Genomic DNA, 21,286 nt, shown 5'->3' with positions numbered 1-21,286 from the left:
GCTCTGGTGATGAACTTTGCTGCCCTGTTTCCAGTTGTCCACATGGCTGGGAGAACCTATTCAAGTAAGTAAGTAAATAGATTTTCGAAATGAAAAAAAAGGTAGTATTATCTAACTAGCAACAGTCCCTGCTAACTCAAATGAGCTGCTAAATGAGCTAGCTAGACAACTTCACATTCTGTATAGATAGATAGCTAAGTGAATTAAATATCACCAGCTACCTAACTTCATATTAGCTAGCTATCTATTTATCACTGTAAAAAACAAACTCCAAATGTATTTGTAGGTAGCTAGCTAACAGCCATGGAGGAGGGTGAAAGGATAGCAGCCCCAACTGTCAGTGAGAGAGGAGACTATTCTGGATACGGCAGGTACTTTTGTGTAGTTCCTGGCCCTAGAAGTGAGGACGGAGATAATAGTAACATAATATTCAGTGTGGGTTCATTTGACTATAATGAAGTCTGTTTCTTGTGAGGTTTTCTGTCCTCAGATAAAGAGCACTATGAAAGCCAGTCTACATATGAAGAGTTCGCAATGCAGAGCAGTGGTTCTCAGTCCTGGGGACTCAAAGAGGCACATTGTTGTTTTTTCCTCAGCACTGCACAGCTGATTCAAATGATCAACTCATCATCAAGCTTCAAGTGGTATTTATGTATTCATTTGTGATGCCGTCCTTGATATGATCCTGTCATTGTCACATGCTACACATGCACATATGTGTGCCCATGCATCTATCAATCCAATGTTATCATGATTTGTTATCAGGGATATTATACTTTAGTAATCCACAATGACCTGGTGATGTAACAGTCTAATAATTACATTGTCTTCCATATTCCTACAGATACCTTGAAACTGGAGATTCCTTCAAAATGATTGCCTACAGTTACCGTGTAGGGCACTGCAATGTTGGGTGACCAGGGTCATCTGGGACTGCCTCCTGGAATAATTCCTGTTGTGTGAAGGCTACCTGTGTCCTGCATAACTTCATGAGGATGGACACGAGGACCAGGAGGGGATCTGCAGCTCGCCGCCGTGTCCCAGAGGAGGAGTCTGCTGCTCTGCAGGATGTTTCAAGGATGGGGTCCAACAACGCAGCAAGAGAGGCAATCCGTGTGCAGGAGATCTTCACCTCCTACTTCTTCAAAGAGGGTGCTGTTCCCTGGCAACACCATAGACTACAGTATGCACAACCAAAGGCTCTTTTAAGAGCCATTCACATTGCAATAAGAGTATTCTTCCATTTACTTAGCTATGTCAACTGCAGTTATTCCATATCCGGTTTCTCTCCCTTTGATTTCTACATCTCAGGTGAGGGTGCTGTTTAGGTAAGGGTGTGATGTCTGTGCAAAAAACAAAACAGGCTATTTTAAATCACCCATATAGATTTTTTTTTTTAGAACAATTAGACACCCTATAACCCACAACTACACACTCATGTATCAATCTGATTGTTGGATTGTGTTGTGCAGTAAGCAGGTTCAGGTGTATAACTGTGGCTCCTTCCACCTTCAAAGAATAGGCAAGAGGTTCAACCATGGAGAATAGTAAGACACTTCATTATTTCTATAACTACGCTATATTGTTTGTCCTTGTGGGTCCGTTCATGTTGTTCAGCATAAAGTGCTCTGCAGCCACTTAGTGTGGTGTGGACACAAGGTGAGGCCACACACACAGATTCCTGTTGAACACAGGGTCAGTTTTAACTACCTTATTTTCTCAATAACAGTCTCTCTCCTTCACTTCATCCCTCTCTCCCCTTCTCCCTAAATCCTCTAGGTTATATCAGCTGTGTCAGTGAACCCCTCCTGCATCTGAACTGGCTACATAGAGGACACAGCATGATCAGAGGTGAGAGGTCACTTGGTCAGGTCAACAGGAAGTATTATTAAAGAGATGCTTTACATTGAAATACAGATAGATGCAGTTGTCCCAGAGTTAATGATCCAAGGTCAGTTTTGCATTTCACCTCCTGATTGATGACTAACAATGTTAGAATAAAAATAAAAACACAAGGCTTAAACATGCTCTCTCTAGCCTCCGGGTGGCGCAGTGGTTAAGGGTGCTGTACTGCAGCACCAGCTGTGCCATCAGAGACTGGGTTTGCGACCGGGAGGTCCCTTTCTGTATTTTACACCTCCTCTTTCTTCCTCTGTTTTTATAATTCACAACAGATGTGCATTGAAGTACAGATTAAACTTGTGTTTATAACAATTGGATAATGGGCTTTTCAATAAAGTGTTTCACATTCTCTACTGGTTGAAATTAAGTGTAATGTTTATCAGATCAATGCAGATGAAGGGCATTAGATATGAGATGAACCGGTGTTAGAGTATTTACATGATGCATAGGAAGTATAGTGTACTGTTTTTTAACATTATATTTCTGTATATATGAAGTAACTAGTTGAATCCTGTTTATAGTCTATTAGTTACGATATGTAACCATTGATGTCCCAGGACCAAGGTTGGTAAACACTGTTGAAGTGTATAATTGTAATACATACATGCAGACACAGCATCATTCAAAGACTGGAATTTGACACTCCTGGTATTGGATATGACTGAAAATAATCTCAAAGACATTCATACCTAAATTGCACCTTTATTTGCCAAGGTAGAGTACATGATCAGTGAATATATTAAATGTACAGGCTACAATGTGGGGATCTCATGCATGGTAATAACTACATGTATATACGAATTTCATCATTGGCACAACATGATATTATATTCTACTCAATCCATAGGCTTCATTAATGTCATTCGGGCTGTTTTGACGTTGATACAACTGGCTATGATAGCTAGGTTCTGAACTAATATGTATACCAAACGTTTGGGTCCATACACAGATCGGCTAGATAGCTAGCTACACATCCATGGGCATACAGGAATTTTAATCATCCACTGCACAATAAGCAAGAACATAGTGTAGAGAAATGCTATTTCTTATGCAGGTGACCAACCTATTGTTAATACAGGGCTACAACTCAAAGTAGAGCCTGTGGGGTCCCCTACAGGATAGCTCCCGCATTACACTAATTGCCAAAACCAGCGCACACACATCATCTCCTTTGTAGCTGAACATTGTGTGCCCGAAGAGGATTCTACGATGACGGACAGACAACTGAGCCAATGGCGGAAGACTACAGACTACACCCCAGCTGAACCAATCCAAAGATCCGATCTTCCAGAATCAACCTACTTTCTGTTCTATATATTAGTGGTGTACTGATTGTAACGGTCTCTTTGTCTGCAGTTCCGTACGAACTAGCGGGAGAGCCGTAATTACGCTGTTCTAGATATCTTCACTCTGAATAAACTGTCGCTTGTCATACAATTTACCACCTTGTCTGAATCGATCCTTGACCGACTCGCCCGTCTACATATCTAATTTCTAACAATAGCTAGCTAGCTCCGTTATTTCATCTATCTGCACGGCAAATATCCGCAAGGCAAGCTTACACAGTTGTACATTCAATTTGCAGTAAATTCTTCAGCTAGATTCTATACATCCACTGTTTCACAAAACGACAGCCTGGTTTGCTGGTTGTTTCATGAGTCCCTAAAACAACCAGAATTACAATTTCATACTCATGTCACAACACCCATAAAGGTAGCCCAGTTAGCTGGCTAATGTTAGCTAGTCAGCTAGCTGACTAAATCACGATTTTCGTAAATGAACATTATGATTTAATGAATATTTTAGTTCTAGCGGCGTTTGAAAATAATGCGTTACCCACTCCAGTCAGCAGATGGCGGTCTGATAATTTAAGGTTATGCTGTTATTGTGACGTATAATCTAGTGGACGGAACGCTTCTTTCAACAGCAGCAACAGTTAGTCAGACACCTCGGTAGCTCGCTAGACAAAATAGACGAACCAATAAAGCTCTTTAGACGCTTTAGTATATATTAGCCTCTGTGTTTTAAACCCACTATTGTTGTCTAGTTAGTTATCCGATTTATTTTCATATTTACGGTGTTGTTATTAGTCAGTTAGCCGACTGATTTAGTTAGCATTAGCCTAGCTAGCTAATATCTCCGACCATGAGTTCACTAAGCTACTCTTTTCCTGCTAAAGAAGGGGAGGTCTGCTGGACGGAGAAAGAAGCTCCCGTGAAAGAGGAGGACGAAGAGGTGGATATCTCAGTAAAACAAGAAGTAGAGGATGAGGCCGTTACTGTGAAAGAAGAGGAAGACGCGTTCAGAGTGAAAGAGGAGGAGGATGCAGTTTATGGAGTGAAAGAGGAGGAGGAAACTGGATATCTGGGCCCGGTTTCTCAAACGAATCTTAATAAGGCATCCAGTGGTTCTAACGATGAATTTAGCCACAAGATGGTTTTGAGAAACCGTTCCCTGATTAACACTAGTAAGTACAGTCTTAAATACAGAGGCACAAACTCTGCAGTTGTTGATATGTTTGGTGTTAAAGCGGAAATCTGCAATTGCTACATCCATATTGTGACTTTTAAAATGATTTATAGCCATTGATTATTGAAGAATGTAAATAAACACTGTATAGCCTCAACATGGTTAATGTAGCTAAAAACAAACATAATACAAACATATCCTGTAACTCCTAATGCCACGATATGTCACAATAGGAATTATTTTCTATTATGTTGATGGATGGTCAGTCCTTGTATCCATAGGTCTGTCTATGAATTTGAGAGTAGTTTCATTTCTCCATCCCCATCCATCATTTTATTACCAGAACAGTGGTGGAATGACAGATTTGTTCATGTTTGAACTGCAGATTGCAGGGCTGTGTTTTTTTTTTAGACAGCAACAAAATGGCTGCCAGAGACTTGGTTTGGTAAACAGCTGAGGGATGGGGGCTGGAGAAATGTAACCCCACTCAAATTCATAGAGAAAACTATTGTAGCAACCGTAACCCAACACCTGGTGACCTCGTCAAGAAGTTCAGACATTTTGGCCTAACAGTTATAAGGTGTTGGCTTGACAGTCACTGGACCCAGGTTTGAGTTCAGCTCAAGGCTACCCCCTGAATTCACTACACTATGAATACAAAGACCGGCCATCCATGAGGTCGAAATTATCATTTTAAACAGATTGAGGCTATATAGTATATTCTAGAATTCATCCATGATGTCATAATGATAGTTTAACCAGGTTTCTAGGCTACATAGTATATTCTAGAATTCATCCATGAGGTCATAATGATAGTTTAACCAGATTTCTAGGATGTTTTGTATATTCTAGCATTCATCCATGTTGTCATAATGATAGTTTAACCAGGTTTTTAGACTATATACAGTGAGGTGAAAAAAGTATTTGATCCGCTGCTGATTTTGTATGTTTGCCCACTGACAAAGAAATGATCAGTCTATCATTTTAATGGTATGTTTATTTCAACCGCGAGAGACAGAATAACAACAAAGAAATCCAGAAAACCGCATGTCGAAAATGTTATAAATGTATTTGCATTTTAATGAGGGAAATAAGTATTTGACCCCCTCTTAATCAGGAAGATTTCTGTCTCCTGAAGTTTGCAGTAATAGACTAATGGACTACAGATAGACTAATAGACTAGTAATAGACTACACCAGCAGTCTGCAACCTTTTCCAGTTGGAGTGCCAATTTATCTGACCATTTCTGCTAATCTGTGTTCCAGTTATGATTTTCATATGCACATTTTTGTGGAACAGTTTCATTTAATTTATAATAGTATCTCAATTATTGTCTGATTAATCTACATTCTATCTAAATCTAAATGAAAATTATAGAAATCTAAAAGTAACTTTTATTGCCATTGCCAACTTTGTAAAAAAAATTGCCTACATAAAACCAACAAATAAAAACATTGCATTCTGCAGGTAGAAAATATCCTGATAGAAATAAATATCCAAAAATTCACATTGGCTGCAAATGGCCTGTCTACAACAAACTTGAAACATTGTATCAACTATCAACTGGGTCAGGAAACTCAGCAAGCTTGCAACATTGCATAACATTTTCTAGGCCCTCAGTTTCCTGCTCCAGTGAGTTCTGGACAGACACAGCTGTAGGTTATTTGTGCAAATGATAAGAAGTAATCAGGTATTTTATGACATTTCCACTGGATCAGAGCATTACATTTTTCCCTTTTATGCCAAGTGGTTATTGAAAGGGCGAGAGCTGGAAATATTTAACAAAAATACTTCGAGGAACTATTGTCATTTGCAATTGATTTTGATTAGACTTTGTTTACTTGCTGTTTGGAGGTGAAGAAAAAATTACTTTGAGAAGCTCCACAACTCATTAGTGGTTCAGCGTTAAGACAATGAGAAATACTATCTGACATCCTCAAATGGACATTTATAGGCCTACATTTGTGTGCAGGCCAGATAGATTAATCCTACTTCTATATGGGTAATCAGGTGTGCGTTCTTACTCAACATTGACAGGAGTGTTACAAACAAAAGACAATTAATAAATTGACAACTGACGCATCTTGTAGGGTCAGGTCTGGATGGTCTACAGGGGGCCGTTTCATTTAGTATCCGTTTGGGTCGGCTGGGGAATGATTTTATTTCCCCATTCCCCACAGCGCGATATCAACCGTGAGCATATCGGACTGTTTTTCTCCACTACATCACCGTATTCCTGCCGTAAGCTCTGGACCATTACACCGGATAATCGCAGCTAGCGAGCTGCTACCGAGTGGCCCAGCCCCAAAGCTAGCCTTGAGCCAGGCCCATCTCCCGGCCTGCTCAGTGGACCCTATGGACACTCAGCTGCACAGCTGATGCCTCCCAGACTCTTCACTAAGACGACTAGAAGCCACTCCATTACCGGATTCCTGCCGTAAGCTCTGGACCTTTTCACCGGATTGGCTATAGTGGCTAACGCCCTTGTCCCGAAGCTAGCACCAGGTAGCCTCGAGCCAGGTGCATCTCCCGGTTAGCAAACAAAATTACTCCCGCTACAATACCTCTTGCCAATTGGCCTGGACCCTTTGTCGACACGAAGCCCCGCCAATCCATCACGACTGGTCTGCCGACACAATTTAGTCCGATGTGCCCTCAACCGGCCTTTGCCGGACGTCGGTGACCCCCTTGTCCCGACGCTATCACCAGTTAGCTTCGAGCCAGGCGCATCTCCTGGCTAGTGTAGTAATGACTACCTAACGGCTTCCCTGGTTCACATATTGCTGTTCACTGGACCCTATGATCACTTGGCTACATAGCTGATACCTACTGGACTGTTCATTAATCACGGTACTCCAGTGTTTATTTGGTTTATCTGTCGGCCCCAGCCTCAAACTCAGGCCCTGTGTGTCGTTAACTGACCCTCTCTGCCCATTCATTGCCATTGTACCTGTTGTTGTCTTAGCTGATTAACTGTTGTCTTACCCGTTGTTGTCTTAGCTAGCTCTCCCAATCAACACCTGTGATTGCTTTATGCCTTGCTTTGTCTCTAATGTCAATATGCCTTGTATACTGTTGTTTAGGGTAGTTATCATTGTTTTATTTTACTGCGGAGCCCCTAGTCCCACTCAACATGCCTCAGAGAACTCTTTGATGCAACCTCTTATCATCACTCAATGCCTAGGTTTACCTCCACTGTACTCGCACCATACCATACCCCTGTCTGTACATCATGCCTTGAATCTATCCTACCACGCCCAGAAATCTGCTCCTTTTATTCTCTGTTCCCAACGCACTAGACAACCAGTTTTAATAGCCTTTAGCCATACCCTCATCCTACTCTTCTGTTCCTCGGGTGATGTAGAGGTTAACCCAGGCCCTGTGTGTCCCCAGGTGCTCTCATTTGTTGACTTCTTTAACCTCTCTTGGGTACGTGAGACGTTAGCGTCCCACCTCTTCAACAGCCAGTGAAACTGCTGGGCGCCAAATTCAAATACAGAAATACTCATTATAAAAATTCAGAAAACAAAACATATTTTAAATCGGTTTAAATATTAACATCTTGTGAATCCAACCAATGTGTCAGATTTTTAAAATGCTTTACGGAGAAAGCATACCGTACGATTATCTGAGAACATAGCCCACTAGACAAATCATTACAAACAGTAACCAGCCAAGTAGAATAGTTACATAAGTCAGAAATAGAGAAAGTTAATCCCTTTCCTTAGTGGCAGGGGATCCTAGTGGTTAGAGTGTTGGACTAGTAACCGGAAGGTTGCAAGTTCAAACCCCCGAGCTGACAAGGTACAAATCTGTCATTCTGCCCCTGAACAGGCAGTTAACCCACTGTTCCTAGGCCGTCATTGAAAATAACAATTTGTTCTTAACTGACTTGCCTAGTTAAATAAAGGTAAAATAAATAAATGATCTTCATATGGTTGCACTCAGCAGACATTCATTTACTCAATAAATGTTCCTTTTGTACGATAAAGTCTCTTTATATCCAAAAGTGTATCTGTAAAGTTCATAAAAACATGTCAAACGATGTTTATATTCAATCCTCAGGTTGTTTTTAGCCTAAATAATCAATAATATTTCAACCGGACAATAACGTCATCAATTTAAAAGGTAAACAAGAAAGGCACTCTCTCGGTCTCGCGCATGAAAAAGCTCAGTGACACTTTAGGGTCCACTCATTCAGACTGCTCTTACTTCCTCATTTTTCACAATACAAGCCTGAAACAAATTCTCAAGACGGTTGACATCTAGTGGAAGGCATATTATCTTCAATTTGAGTCAATGGATACGGTCATGCCATTGAATAGAAAACTACAAACCCCCCAAAAAAACTACTTCCTGAATGGATTTTTCTCAGGTTTTCGCCTGCCAAATCAGTGCTGTTATACTCACAGACACTATTTCAACAGTTTTGGAAACTTTAGAGTGTTTTCTATTCACATCTACCAGTTATATGCATATGATCTCTTCTGGGCCCGAGAAGCAGGCAGTTTAATTTGGGCATGCATTTCATCCAAAATTCTGAGTGCTGCCCTCTACCCTAGAGAAGTTAACCATAAAAGCCTTGGTTTCTTGCATGTTAACATCAGAAGCCTCCTCCCTAAGTTTGTTTCTCACTGTTTTAGCACACTCCGCCAACCTTGATGTCCTTGCCGTGTCTGAATCCTGGCTTTGGAAGGCCACCAAAAATTCTGACATTTCCATCCCCATCTACAACATTTTCCGTCAAGATATAACTGCCAAAGGGGGAGGAGATGCAATCTACTGCAGAGATGGCCTGCAAAGTTCTGTCATACTTTCCAGGTCTAAGCCCAAACAGTTCGAGCTTCTAATTTTAAAAATGAATCTCTCCAGAAATACGTCGCTCACTGTTGCCGCCTGTTACAGACCCCCCTCAGCTCCCAGCTGTACCCTGGACACCATATGTGAATTGATTTCACCCCATCTATCTTCAGAGATCGTTCTGTTAGGTGACCTAAACTGGGATATGCTGAACACCCTGGCCGTCCTACAATCCAAACTAGATGCCCTCAATCTCACACAAATTATCAAGGAACCCACCAAGGACAACCCTAAATCCGTAAACATTGGGCACCCTCATAGATATTATCCTGACCAACTTGCCTTCTTGCAGAAGTGTTTTTACTAATCAACCTGGCCCGGGTATCCTGGAAGGATTTTGACCTCATCCCGTCAGTAGGTGATGCCTGGTTGTTCTTTTAAAACTAATTTCCTCACCACCTTAAATAAGTATGCCCCTTTCAAAAAAATGTAGAACTAAGAACAGATATAGCCCTTGTTTCACTCTAGACCTGACTGCTCTCGACCAGCATAAACACATCCTGTTGCGTACTGCACTAGCATCAAATAGTCTCCGCTTTGCAACTTTTCAGAGAAGTCAGTAACCAATACACACAGTCAGTTAGGAAAGCAAATGCAAGCTTTTTCAAACAAATTTTCATATTGTAGTTCTAACTCCAAAAAGTTTTGGGACACTGTAAAGTCCATGGAGAATAAAAGCACCTCATCCCAGCTGCCCACTGCACTGAGGCTAGGAAACACTGTCACCACCGATTAACTCCACGATATTCAAGAATTTCAATAAGCATTTCTCTACGGCTGGCCAGACACTCTTAAATAGAACCTGGACCAGCTGGCTACCCCAACCCCGGCCAACAGCTCCGCAGCCCCCGCAGCTACTTCCCCAAGCTTCCCCAGCTTCTCCTTCACCCAAATCCAGATAGCTGATGTTCTAAAAGAGTTGCAAAACCTGGACCTGTACAAATCAGCTGGGCTAGACAATCTGGACCCTCTCTTTCTAAAATTATCCGCCACCATTGTGGCAACCCCTTTTACTTGTCTGTTCAACCTCTCTTTAGTATTGTCCGAGATTTATAAAGATTGGAAAGCTTCCGCGGTCATCCCCCTCTTTAAAGGGGGTGACACTCTAGACCTGTTACAGACCTATATCCATCCTGCCCTGCCGTTCTAAAGTCTTCGAAAGTCAAGTTAACAAACATATCACTGACCATTTTGAATCCCATCGTACCTTCTCCGCTGTGCAATCCAGTTTCCGAGCTGGTCACAGGTGCGCCTCAGTCCCGCTCAAGGTACTAAAACGATATAACAGCCATCGATAAAAGACAGTACTGTGCAACCGTCTTCATCAACCTGGCCAAGGCTTTCGACTTTGTCAATCACCGTATTCTTATCGGCAGACTCAACAGCCTTCGTTTCTCGAATGACTGACTCGCCTGGTTAACCAACTACTTCTCAGAGTTCAGTGTGTCAAATCGAAGGGCCTGTTGTCCGGACCTCTGGCAGTCTCTATGGAGGTACCACAGGGTTAATTTCTCAGACTGACTCTTTTTCTCTGTATATACCAACGATGTTGCTCTTGCTACGGGTGATTCCTTGATCCACATCTATGCAGACGACGCCATTCTGTATACATCTGGCCCTTCTTTGGACACTGTGTTAACAAACTTCCAAACGAGCTTCAATGCCATACAACACTCCATCCGTGGCATCCAACTGCTCTTAACTTCTTATGGCTGCAGGGGCAGTATTGAATAGCTTGGATGAAAGGTGTACAGAGGTGCCCATAGTAAATATATGCTAATATATGTATATTATTATTCGTATTGGATAGAAACACTGAAGTTTCTAAAACTGTTTGAAGGATGTCTGTGAGTATAACAGAACTCATATGACAGGCAAAAACCTGAAGTTCCACTTCCTGTTTGAATTTTTTCTGAGGAGGCAGATTTTCAACCAAGCTCTCATTGAAATTACAGCGAGATATTGATGAGTTTTCACTTCCTACGGCTTCCACTAGATGTCAACAGTCAATAGAACTTTGTCTGATGACTCTAATGTGAAGGGGGGCCGAAGGAAACAGGAATTAGTAAGGTCTGCCACGAGCTGACCATGCTTTCACATGCGCGTTCACATGAGGAGGACCTCCGTTCCACTGCTCTTCTGAAGTCAATCTAAAAAATCAAATCCAATGTTATTTGTCACATACACATGGTTAGCAGATGTTAATGCGAGTGTAGCGAAATGCTTGTGCTTCTAGTTCCGACAATGCAGTAATAACCAACAAGTAATCTAACTAACAATTCCAAAACTACTGTCTTATACACAGTGTAAGGGGATAAAGAATATGTACATAAAGATATATGAATGAGTGATGGTACAGAGCAGCATAGGCAAGATACAGTAGATGGTATCGAGTACAGTATATACATACGAGATGAGTATGTAAACAAAGTGGCATAGTTAAAGTGGCTAGTGATACATGTATTACATAAGGATGCAGTAGATGATATAGAGTACAGTATATACGTATGCATATGAGATGAATAATGTAGGGTATGTAACATTATATTAGGTAGCATTGTTTAAAGTGGCTAGTGATATATTTTACATCATTCCCATCAATTCCCATTATTAAAGTGGCTGGAGTTGAGTCAGTGTCAGTGTGTTGGCAGCAGCCACTCAATGTTAGTGGTGTCTGTTTAACAGTCTGATGGCCTTGAGATAGAAGCTGTTTTTCAGTCTCTCGGTCCCAGCTTTGATGCACCTGTACTGACCTCGCCTTCTGGATGATAGCGGGGTGAACAGGCAGTGGCTCGGGTGGTTGTTGTCCTTGACGATCTTTATGGCCTTCCTGTAACATCGGGTGGTGTAGGTGTCCTGGAGGGCAGGTAGTTTGCCCCCGGTGATGCGTTGTGCAGACCTCACTACCCTCTGGAGAGCCTTACGGTTGTGGGTGGAGCAGTTGCCGTACCAGGCGGTGATGCAGCCCGCCAGGATGCTCTCGATTGTGCATCTGTAGAAGTTTGTGAGTGCTTTTGGTGACAAGCCGAATTTCTTCAGCCTCCTGAGGTTGAAGAGGCGCTGCTGCGCCTTCTTCACGATGCTGTCTGTGTGAGTGGACCAATTCAGTTTGTCTGTGATGTATATGCCGAGGAACTTAAAACTTGCTACCCTCTGTCCTATGTGGATATGGGGGTGTTCCCTCTGCTGATTCCTGAAGTCCACAATCATGTCCTTAGTTTTGTTGACGTTGAGTGTGAGGTTATTTTCCTGACACCACACTCCGAGGGCCCTCACCTCCTCCCTGTAGGCCGTCTCGTCTTTGTTGGTAATCAAGCCTACCACTGTTGTGTCGTCCGCAAACTTGATGATTGAGTTGGAGGCGTGCGTGGCCACGCAGTCGTGGGTGAACAGGGAGTACAGTAGAGGGCTCAGAACGCACCCTTGTGGGGCACCAGTGTTGAGGATCAGCGGGGTGGAGATGTTGTTGCCTACCCTCACCACCTGGGGGCGGCCCGTCAGGAAGTCCAGTACCCAGTTGCACAGGGCGGGGTCGAGACCCAGGGTCTCGAGCTTGATGACGAGCTTGGAGGGTACTATGGTGTTGAATGCCGAGCTGTAGTCGATGAACAGCATTCTCACATAGGTATTCCTCTTGTCCAGATGGGTTAGGGCAGTGTGCAGTGTGGTTGAGATTGCATCGTCTGTGGACCTATTTGGGCGGTAAGCAAATTGGAGTGGGTCTAGGGTGTCAGGTAGGGTGGAGGTGATATGGTCCTTGACTAGTCTCTCAAAGCACTTCATGATGACGGAAGTGAGTGCTACGGGGCGGTAGTCGTTTAGCTCAGTTACCTTAGCTTTCTTGGGAACAGGAACAATGGTGGCCCTCTTGAAGCATGTGGGAACAGCAGACTGGTATAGGGATTGATTGAATATGTCCGTAAACACACCGGCCAGCTGGTCTGCGCATGCTCTGAGGGCGCGGCTGGGGATGCCGTCTGGGCCTGCAGCCTTGCGAGGGTTAACACGTTTAAATGTCTTACTCACCTCGGCTGCAGTGAAGGAGAGTCCGCATGTTTTCGTTGCAGGCCGTGTCAGTGGCACTGTATTGTCCTCAAAGCGCGCAAAAAAGTTATTTAGTCTGCCTGGGAGCAAGACATCCTGGTCCGTGACTGGGCTGGTATTCTTCTTGTAGTCCGTGATTGACTGTAGACCCTGCCACATACCTCTTGTGTCTGAGCCGTTGAATTGAGATTCTACTTTGTCTCTGTACTGACGCTTAGCTTGTTTGATAGCCTTGCGGAGGGAATAGCTGCACTGTTTGTATTCGGTCATGTTACCAGTCACCTTGCCCTGATTAAAAGCAGTGGTTCGCGCTTTCAGTTTCACCCGAATGCTGCCATCAATCCACGGTTTCTGGTTAGGGAATGTTTTAATCGTTGCTATGGGAACGACATCTTCAACGCACGTTCTAATGAACTCGCACACCGAATCAGCGTATTCGTCAATGTTGTTATCTGACGCAATACGAAACATCTCCCAGTCCACGTGATGGAAACAGTCTTGGAGTGTGGAGTCAGCTTGGTCAGACCAGCATTGAACAGACCTCAGCGTGGGAGCTAATTCTCCGGTTGGAGCGTTATTCAAGATGTATGTTAACAACATTCTAAAGATTGATTCAGTACATCGTTTGACATGTTTCTACTGACTGTTACGGAACTTTTGGACATTTTGTCAAGTTATAGTGGACGCGCTTTGTGACTTTGGAATTGTTTACCAAACGCGCTAACCAAAGTAGCTAATTGGACATATAACGGACATTATCGAACAAATCAAGCATTTATTGTGGACCTGGGATTCCTAGGACTGCATTCTGATGAACATTTATCATGTATTTTCTGGTTTCTGTTGACACCAACATGGCGGCTAATTTGGCTATTGTTCTGAGCTCAGTCTCAGATTATTGCATGATTTGCTTTTTCCGTAAAGTTTTTTAAATCTGACACAGCGGTTGCATTAAGGAGAGGTATATCTATAATTCCATGCTACCTTCACTCACGCTGCCTAACATACCCTCGTAAAACTGACTATCCTACCGATCCTTGACTTTGGCGATGTAATTTTCAAAATAGCCTCCAACACTTTACTCAGCAAACTGGATGCAGTCTATCACAGTGCAATCTGTTTTGTCACCAAGGCCCCATATACCACCCACCACTGTGACCGATATGCTCTCGTTGGCTGGCCCTCGCTACATATTCGCAATATCCACCATATTCGCCAAACCAACTGGCTCCAGGTCATCTATAAGTCTTTGCTAGGCCGCCTTCACTCAGCTAACTGGTCACCATAGCAACACCCACCCATAGCACGTGCTCCAGGAGGTATATCTCACTGGTATATCCCGAAAGCCAACACCTACTTTGGCCGCATTTCCTTCCAGTTCTCTGCTGCCAGTGACAAATTGCAAAAATCACTGAAGTTGGAGACATATCTCCCTCACTAACTTTAAGCATCAGCTATCTGAGCATTTTACAGATTGCTGCAGCTGTCCACAGCCCATCTGTAAATAGCCCATCCAACAAGCTACCTCATCCCCATTTTTAAAAAAACGTTTTGCTCTTTTTCACACCAGTATTTCTACTTGCACATCATCATCTGCACATTGTGACGACCCTCCCACTCTGTCTGCTGTATTCTCTCTCTGTTATTTCCTTATTAGGATGCTGGTGGGCGGAGTTGGGAGGGTCGTCAGCTTTATGGGAAACACCTGGGCCCGGTGTCTCCCAGGATAAATACACCACTTCCCCATTCATGGAGGAGACTCTCTCCATGCAGACACCTTTGTAGATTGTGTTGTGGTTCTTGGTGGCCTTTTGTTGTTTGCTTTGGCACCTTTCAACACCCTGCATTATCACATTCATGCAAAACACTCACTTACACTACTGATTACTGATTACACACACCATTGTATATTTTCCTTAGTTGCTTTAGTTAATAAATATATATTTTGTTACTCCTTATCTCCACGTTGTCTCCCTTTGTTACGGGCGTTGAGCCGGTTCGTGACAAGTGGGGGCTCATCCGGGATCTTTGAACTATTGGTTTGGGAGACCGTGGAGGTACGTGTTTGGTTTGCATATTGAGTTTGATAGGCCCAGTATTGGTTGTCTTGGTTGTTTGGTTTGTGTGCTGCGTTGGGGAGAGGCCTGTTAGTTTCTTTTCCAAAAAGTTTAACGATTATCAGTTGAACTATTCGGTTATTGAAAAGGAAGCGCTAGCACTCATTTGGGCGCTACAACACTTCGAAGTGTATGTCGGGTCGGGGGTTGTGCCCATTGTGGTCTACACCGACCATAACCCCCTCACTTTTTTGAGGTCCATGATGTGTCCAAACCAGAGGATAATGCGATGGTGTTTATTTTTACAATCATTCCATCTCGATGTGAGGCACATCCGGGGGACTGAAAACGTGATTGCTGATGCGCTCTCTCGTGCGCCCTGTTCCTAAATGTTTACGTGACTGACCATTGTTTCGGGTTGTCATGTTCTATCTTTCCTGTCTGTTCCCTCCTGGTCGTGTGTTCTTCTTTCCTCTTAAATATTGCTTCCTATGCACAAAGGTTGCTGAGGTCTGGGGAGGAGGTTGGTTGGTGCAGGTGGAGGTGTGAACACATAACCCCTCGTCAATTTGTGGCGCAGAAGCTGTGTCAATTTGGAACTTAGGCTGGTATTTTGTTCCGGGGTCCTTGTTGGTCCCCGGTTTTATGGGGGGGGATGTGACGACCCTCCCACTCTGTCTGCTGTATTCTCTCTCTGTTATTTCCTTATTAGGATGCTGGTGGGCGGAGTTGGGAGGGTCGTCAGCTTTATGGGAAACACCTGGGCCCGGTGTCTCCCAGGATAAATACACCACTTCCCCATTCATGGAGGAGACTCTCTCCATGCAGACACCTTTGTAGATTGTGTTGTGGTTCTTGGTGGCCTTTTGTTGTTTGCTTTGGCACCTTTCAACACCCTGCATTATCACATTCATGCAAAACACTCACTTACACTACTGATTACTGATTACACACACCATTGTATATTTTCCTTAGTTGCTTTAGTTAATAAATATATATTTTGTTACTCCTTATCTCCACGTTGTCTCCCTTTGTTACGGGCGTTGAGCCGGTTCGTGACAAGATCTATTACTCCAGTGTTCATTTGCTAAATTGTAATTACTTCGCTACTATGGCCTTTATTGCCTTACCTCCGCACTCCATTTGCACCCACTGCATATAGATTTTTATAGATTGTGTTATTGATTGTACGTTGTTGTTAGGTGAAGTTATGGGTCCTACAGTAGGTCTATATTATTGTTATGGGTCCTAGAGTACACTATGTATGTCATGCAACAACAACCAAAGTGCTTCTTCATTCATTACAGGTATATTTGTTGTAAGTTGAAGTTATGGACCAATTTGGCAAACATTGTACAAACAGTCATTGTCAGGCTGATGAAAAAGCCAAAGAGCATTTTACTGGTTGAAGTGTTTTTTTAAAGTACAAAGCGGTTGATTTGCGATGATGACACAAACATTATATTAAGCAGGACATTCAAACGAGCCTTACAATTATAATCCAAAGTAGTGTGAAATGCACTCATTAGCAACCTAGAAATGGAGGTTACTCCCCTGAGTTTTCCCATATTCACATTCAGAATACATTGTGAAAAACTAAAATATTTGCTCACCATTTTTGCTCCAGGCAGATATACTAAATACAATTTTAGCAAACACAGAAAGGGGCTATATTGGAGACCAAAAATCGTCTTGCACACTGCTTAGAGTTTCAACAACATGAATAACTTATTTCTAGTCTACAAACTTAGATGTTACTACTAATGTGAAAACAAGACAACATATGACTATTGCTGCTCATTTTAAGACAAATGTCAAATAATTATTACATTCATTACAGACGTCAATTGTCCTACAACATCATGGCTACGCTGTTGGCATCACCTTTTACAATGGAATTCTGCTGTTGTGGGCCTTTAACCATCTGTATGACTTTGTCATTCACACAGGAGAGAGACGTGACTATCGTGGACCCTCTGGGGAGCCTCAACAACCTCATGATGCTGACGAGGCAGAGAAGAGTCTCTCCAGATCAGAACTCCTCAAGAAACACCTGCAGAGACCCACAGGGAAGATAATTCACCGCTCTGACTGTGGGAAGAGATTCACCTCATCAGCAGGCATTAGAATTCAGCAGAGAGTCCACACAGTAGAGAAACCTTATTGCTGTACTCAATGTGGGAAGAGTTTTAAAACATCTAGCCATCTTATTGTACACCAGAGAATACACACAGGAGAGAAATATTATAGCTGTGATCAATGTGGGAAGAGTTTTATTCAGCTAAGCAACCTGATACCACACCAGAGAATACACACAGGAGAGAAACGTTATAGCTGTGATCAATGTGGGAAGACTTTTACTCACGTAAGCACCCTGATATCACACCGGAGAATACACACAGGAGCGAGACCGTATAGCTGTGATGAATGTGGGAAGAGTTTTGCTAGGTCGAGCCATCTGACTCTTCACCAGAGAACACACACAGGAGAGAAACCTTATAGCTGTACTCAATGTGGGAAGAGTTTTACTCATTCAACCAGCCTGATATTACACCAGAGAACACACACAGGAGAGAAACCTTATATCTGTGATCAATGTGGGAAGTGTTTTACTCAGCTAAGCAGCCTGATATCACACCAGAGAACACACACAGGAGAGAAACCATATAGCTGTGATGAATGTGGGAAGAGTTTTACTGAGTTGAGCAGTCTGACTGTACACCAGAGAATACACACAGGAGAGAAACCTTTTAGCTGTACTCAATGTGGGAAGTTTTTTTTTACATCTAGCCATCTGAAGATACACCATAGAAGACACACAGGAGATAAATCTTATAGCTGTACTGTATGTGGGAAGAGTTTTGTTCAATCTGGGGGACTGAAGGTACACCAGAGAACACACACAGGAGAGAAACCTTATAGCTGTAATCAATGTGGGAAGAGTTTTGTTCGATCTGGGGAACTGAATATACACCAGAGAACACACACAGGAGAGAAACCCTATAGCTGTACTCAATGTGGGAAGAGTTTTGTTCAATCTAACCAACTGAAGATACACCAGAGAACACACACAGGAGAGAAACCTTATAGCTGTGATCAATGTGACCAGAGATACTCTGATAAAAGATATCTGATTAAACATCAGAAAATACATGCATGAAGGAGTTTTTTTCATGATATCAAACATTGTAGAAGGAGTATTTTAATGTCACAATGTAGAATGTTTTAACATTGTAGGAGTATTTGGTTGCTGATCGTCTCAAGGGTGAGCAGTCAAAAAGTTTTGTGTTTAGCCAGTGCATCACTATTTATTTTGACTGCAAGTTTTTCCGTATTGGAGCACGAGGGATCTATAGGTCCTCACATAGATCTATAGTTCCTCACATAGATCTATAGTTCCTCACAGAGATCTGTAGTTCCTCACAGAGATCTGTAGGTCCTCACAGAGATCTATAGTTCCTCACAGAGATCTATAGTTCCTCACAGAGATCTATAGTTCCTCACAGAGATCTATAGATCCTCACAGAGATCTATAGATCCTCAGAGATATATAGATCCTCACAGAGATATATAGATCCTCACAGAGATCTATAGGTCCTCACAGAGATCTGTAGGTCCTCACAGAGATCTATAGTTCCTCACAGAGATCTATAGTTCCTCACAGAGATCTATAGTTCCTCACAGAGATCTATAGATCCTCATAGAGATCTATAGATCCTCAGAGATATATAGATCCTCACAGAGATATATAGATCCTCACAGAGATCTATAGGTCCTCACAGATAGATCTATAGGTCCTCACAGATAGATCTATAGGTCCTCACAGATAGATATATTGTTCCTCACAGAGATCTATAGTACCTCGTATAAAAATATGCTTAATCAGATGATTGACATGTGGATAATAAGCTTTAATATAACGTTATCTTGGGGTTCCGTTACTTCACTGCCCATCAGAGTATCATGGAGTGGTATTGAGAGAGGAATAATATTTTAGAAAGCAGCGGAAGGTCTATAGTTCCTGGGAGGCTTGATTTTGCCGTGGTTTCTGGGAGGTTAGAGAACCGTTGAATTCCGGTTATTGTCCGGGAAACATACAATTTTTTTTTTTTTCCGCTGAGAGTATGTTTGGAGAGCTGCTTCGTAGCTGCAGAGAGTCCTTGAAAAAGCTAATGGAATGGTTGTCGTGAGTACCTGAGAATTTCTTACGTTTTATATGGATTCTATGAAAATATGATGAATTGTATGTGTGTATAATGATTACTAGAGATTTGATAAAGTAATACTGGGAATATAATTAGATACAATTTAAACAATCCATATGTAGACGAACGTAGGTTTTGAGTTGGTATCTTTAATGGATAATTTGATAAAGATGAGGTGAGGCATTATGAGGCATTATTAAACAGTCTACAAAGTCTGGGGGGGGGGGGAGTTGCTATATTTATTGAATAAAGCTTTTTCCATAAAGTTAGAGTGAACCCCACCTAAGAAGTTATTTGAAGAACCTTTTGGGGCTGTTTTTCATTGTCAAGAACCCTACGGTTCTTAGGGGATCTGAGAACAACTCCAGTTGAACCCTTCATTTTTAGAGTTGACGTCGGCTCTATTTACTCTCAGATTCAAACATGATGATTAGCATCAACGATCATGTCAGCTGCTGCTGCTCCAATGCAGTATGAGGTGAGACGGTGAACTGATGTTGAACTGGGCAGTCAGTCATTCATTCTGTACTATTTCATTCATCAATCGACTTGGAGTTATATTGTGTTGTTTAAGTGTTCCCTTTATTTTTTGAGCAGTGTATATTCAAACACAGCTTAGTCTTTTGTTAATCACCCTGTCATCTCAGATTTTGAAATTATGCTTTACAGCCAAAGCTAGACAAGCCAGCTGGTCTGCGCATGCTCTGAGGGTGCGGCTGGGGATGCGGTCATGCGCATGAAACAAGTTACCCGATGGTTTGACTATACTTTTCTCATCAATTATTTTAAATACTATACTTAACTGGAAATCAACAAATCCTAAATTGTTAACACAATAGAAGGTCAAATGCTTTTGTATCTAAAGATGTAAAGTGCTGGGTGACGGTGAGAAATGAAATGGTGCAGTTTGAGGCCATGTGATGGAAAGTGATGCCTGGAGATGGAGGTGTGTTCTAGTGGGTCTGGGCAGGTGTGATGTAATTAATGGAGATGGATGTGTGTCCTAGTGGGTCTGGGCAGGTGTGATGTAATTAATGGAGATGGAGGTGTGTTCTAGTAGGTCTGGGCAGGTGTGATGTAGTTCATGGAGATGGAGGTGTGTTCTAGTGGGTCTGGGCAGGTGTGATGTATTTAATGGAGATGGGGGTGTGTTCTAGTGGGTCTGGGCAGGTGTGATGTAGTTAATGAAGATGGAGGTGTGTTCTAGTGGGTCTGGGCAGGTGTGATGTAGTTAATCAAATCAAATCAAAAATCAAATCAAATGTTATTTGTCACATACACATGGTTAGCAGATGTTAATGCGAGTGTAGCGAAATGCTTGTGCTTCTAGTTCCGACAATGCAGTAATAACCAACAAGTAATCTAACTAACAATTCCAAAACTACTGTCTTATACACAGTGTAAGGGGATAAAGAATATGTACATAAGGATATATGAATGAGTGATGGTACAGAGCAGCATAGGCAAGATACAGTAGATGGTATCGAGTACAGTATATACATATGAGATGTGAGTATGTAACAAAGTGGCATAGTTAAAGTGGCTAGTGATACATGTATTACATAAGGATGCAGTCGATGATATAGAGTACAGTATATACGTATGCATATGAGATGAATAATGTAGGGTAAGTAACATTATATAAGGTAGCATTGTTTAAAGTGGCTAGTGATATATTTACATCATTTCCCATCATTAAAGTGGCTGGAGTTGTGTCAGTGTGTTGGCAGCAGCCACTCAATGTTAGTG

At 42.3% G+C, this 21,286-nt stretch overlaps 1 protein-coding gene across 1 annotated transcript; it reads left to right on the top strand.

Annotated features, from left to right (window-relative positions):
- Positions 1-3,806: 3,806 nt before the first annotated feature.
- Positions 3,807-20,641, top strand: LOC116355348 (zinc finger protein OZF-like). The gene is made up of 2 exons (XM_031798743.1): positions 3,807-4,369; positions 17,282-20,641. Exons 1-2 carry the CDS (start codon positions 4,048-4,050, stop codon positions 18,490-18,492), a joined length of 1,533 nt encoding a protein of 510 aa, XP_031654603.1. The 5' UTR covers positions 3,807-4,047; the 3' UTR covers positions 18,493-20,641.
- Positions 20,642-21,286: the final 645 nt, after the last annotated feature.

This window comes from Oncorhynchus kisutch, linkage group LG20, assembly GCF_002021735.2.
Source record: "Oncorhynchus kisutch isolate 150728-3 linkage group LG20, Okis_V2, whole genome shotgun sequence".
In the NCBI taxonomy this organism is placed as follows: domain Eukaryota; kingdom Metazoa; phylum Chordata; class Actinopteri; order Salmoniformes; family Salmonidae; genus Oncorhynchus; species Oncorhynchus kisutch.
The sequence above is the reverse complement of the archived record's forward strand: the minus strand, read 5'-3'. Positions and strand labels throughout refer to the sequence as shown.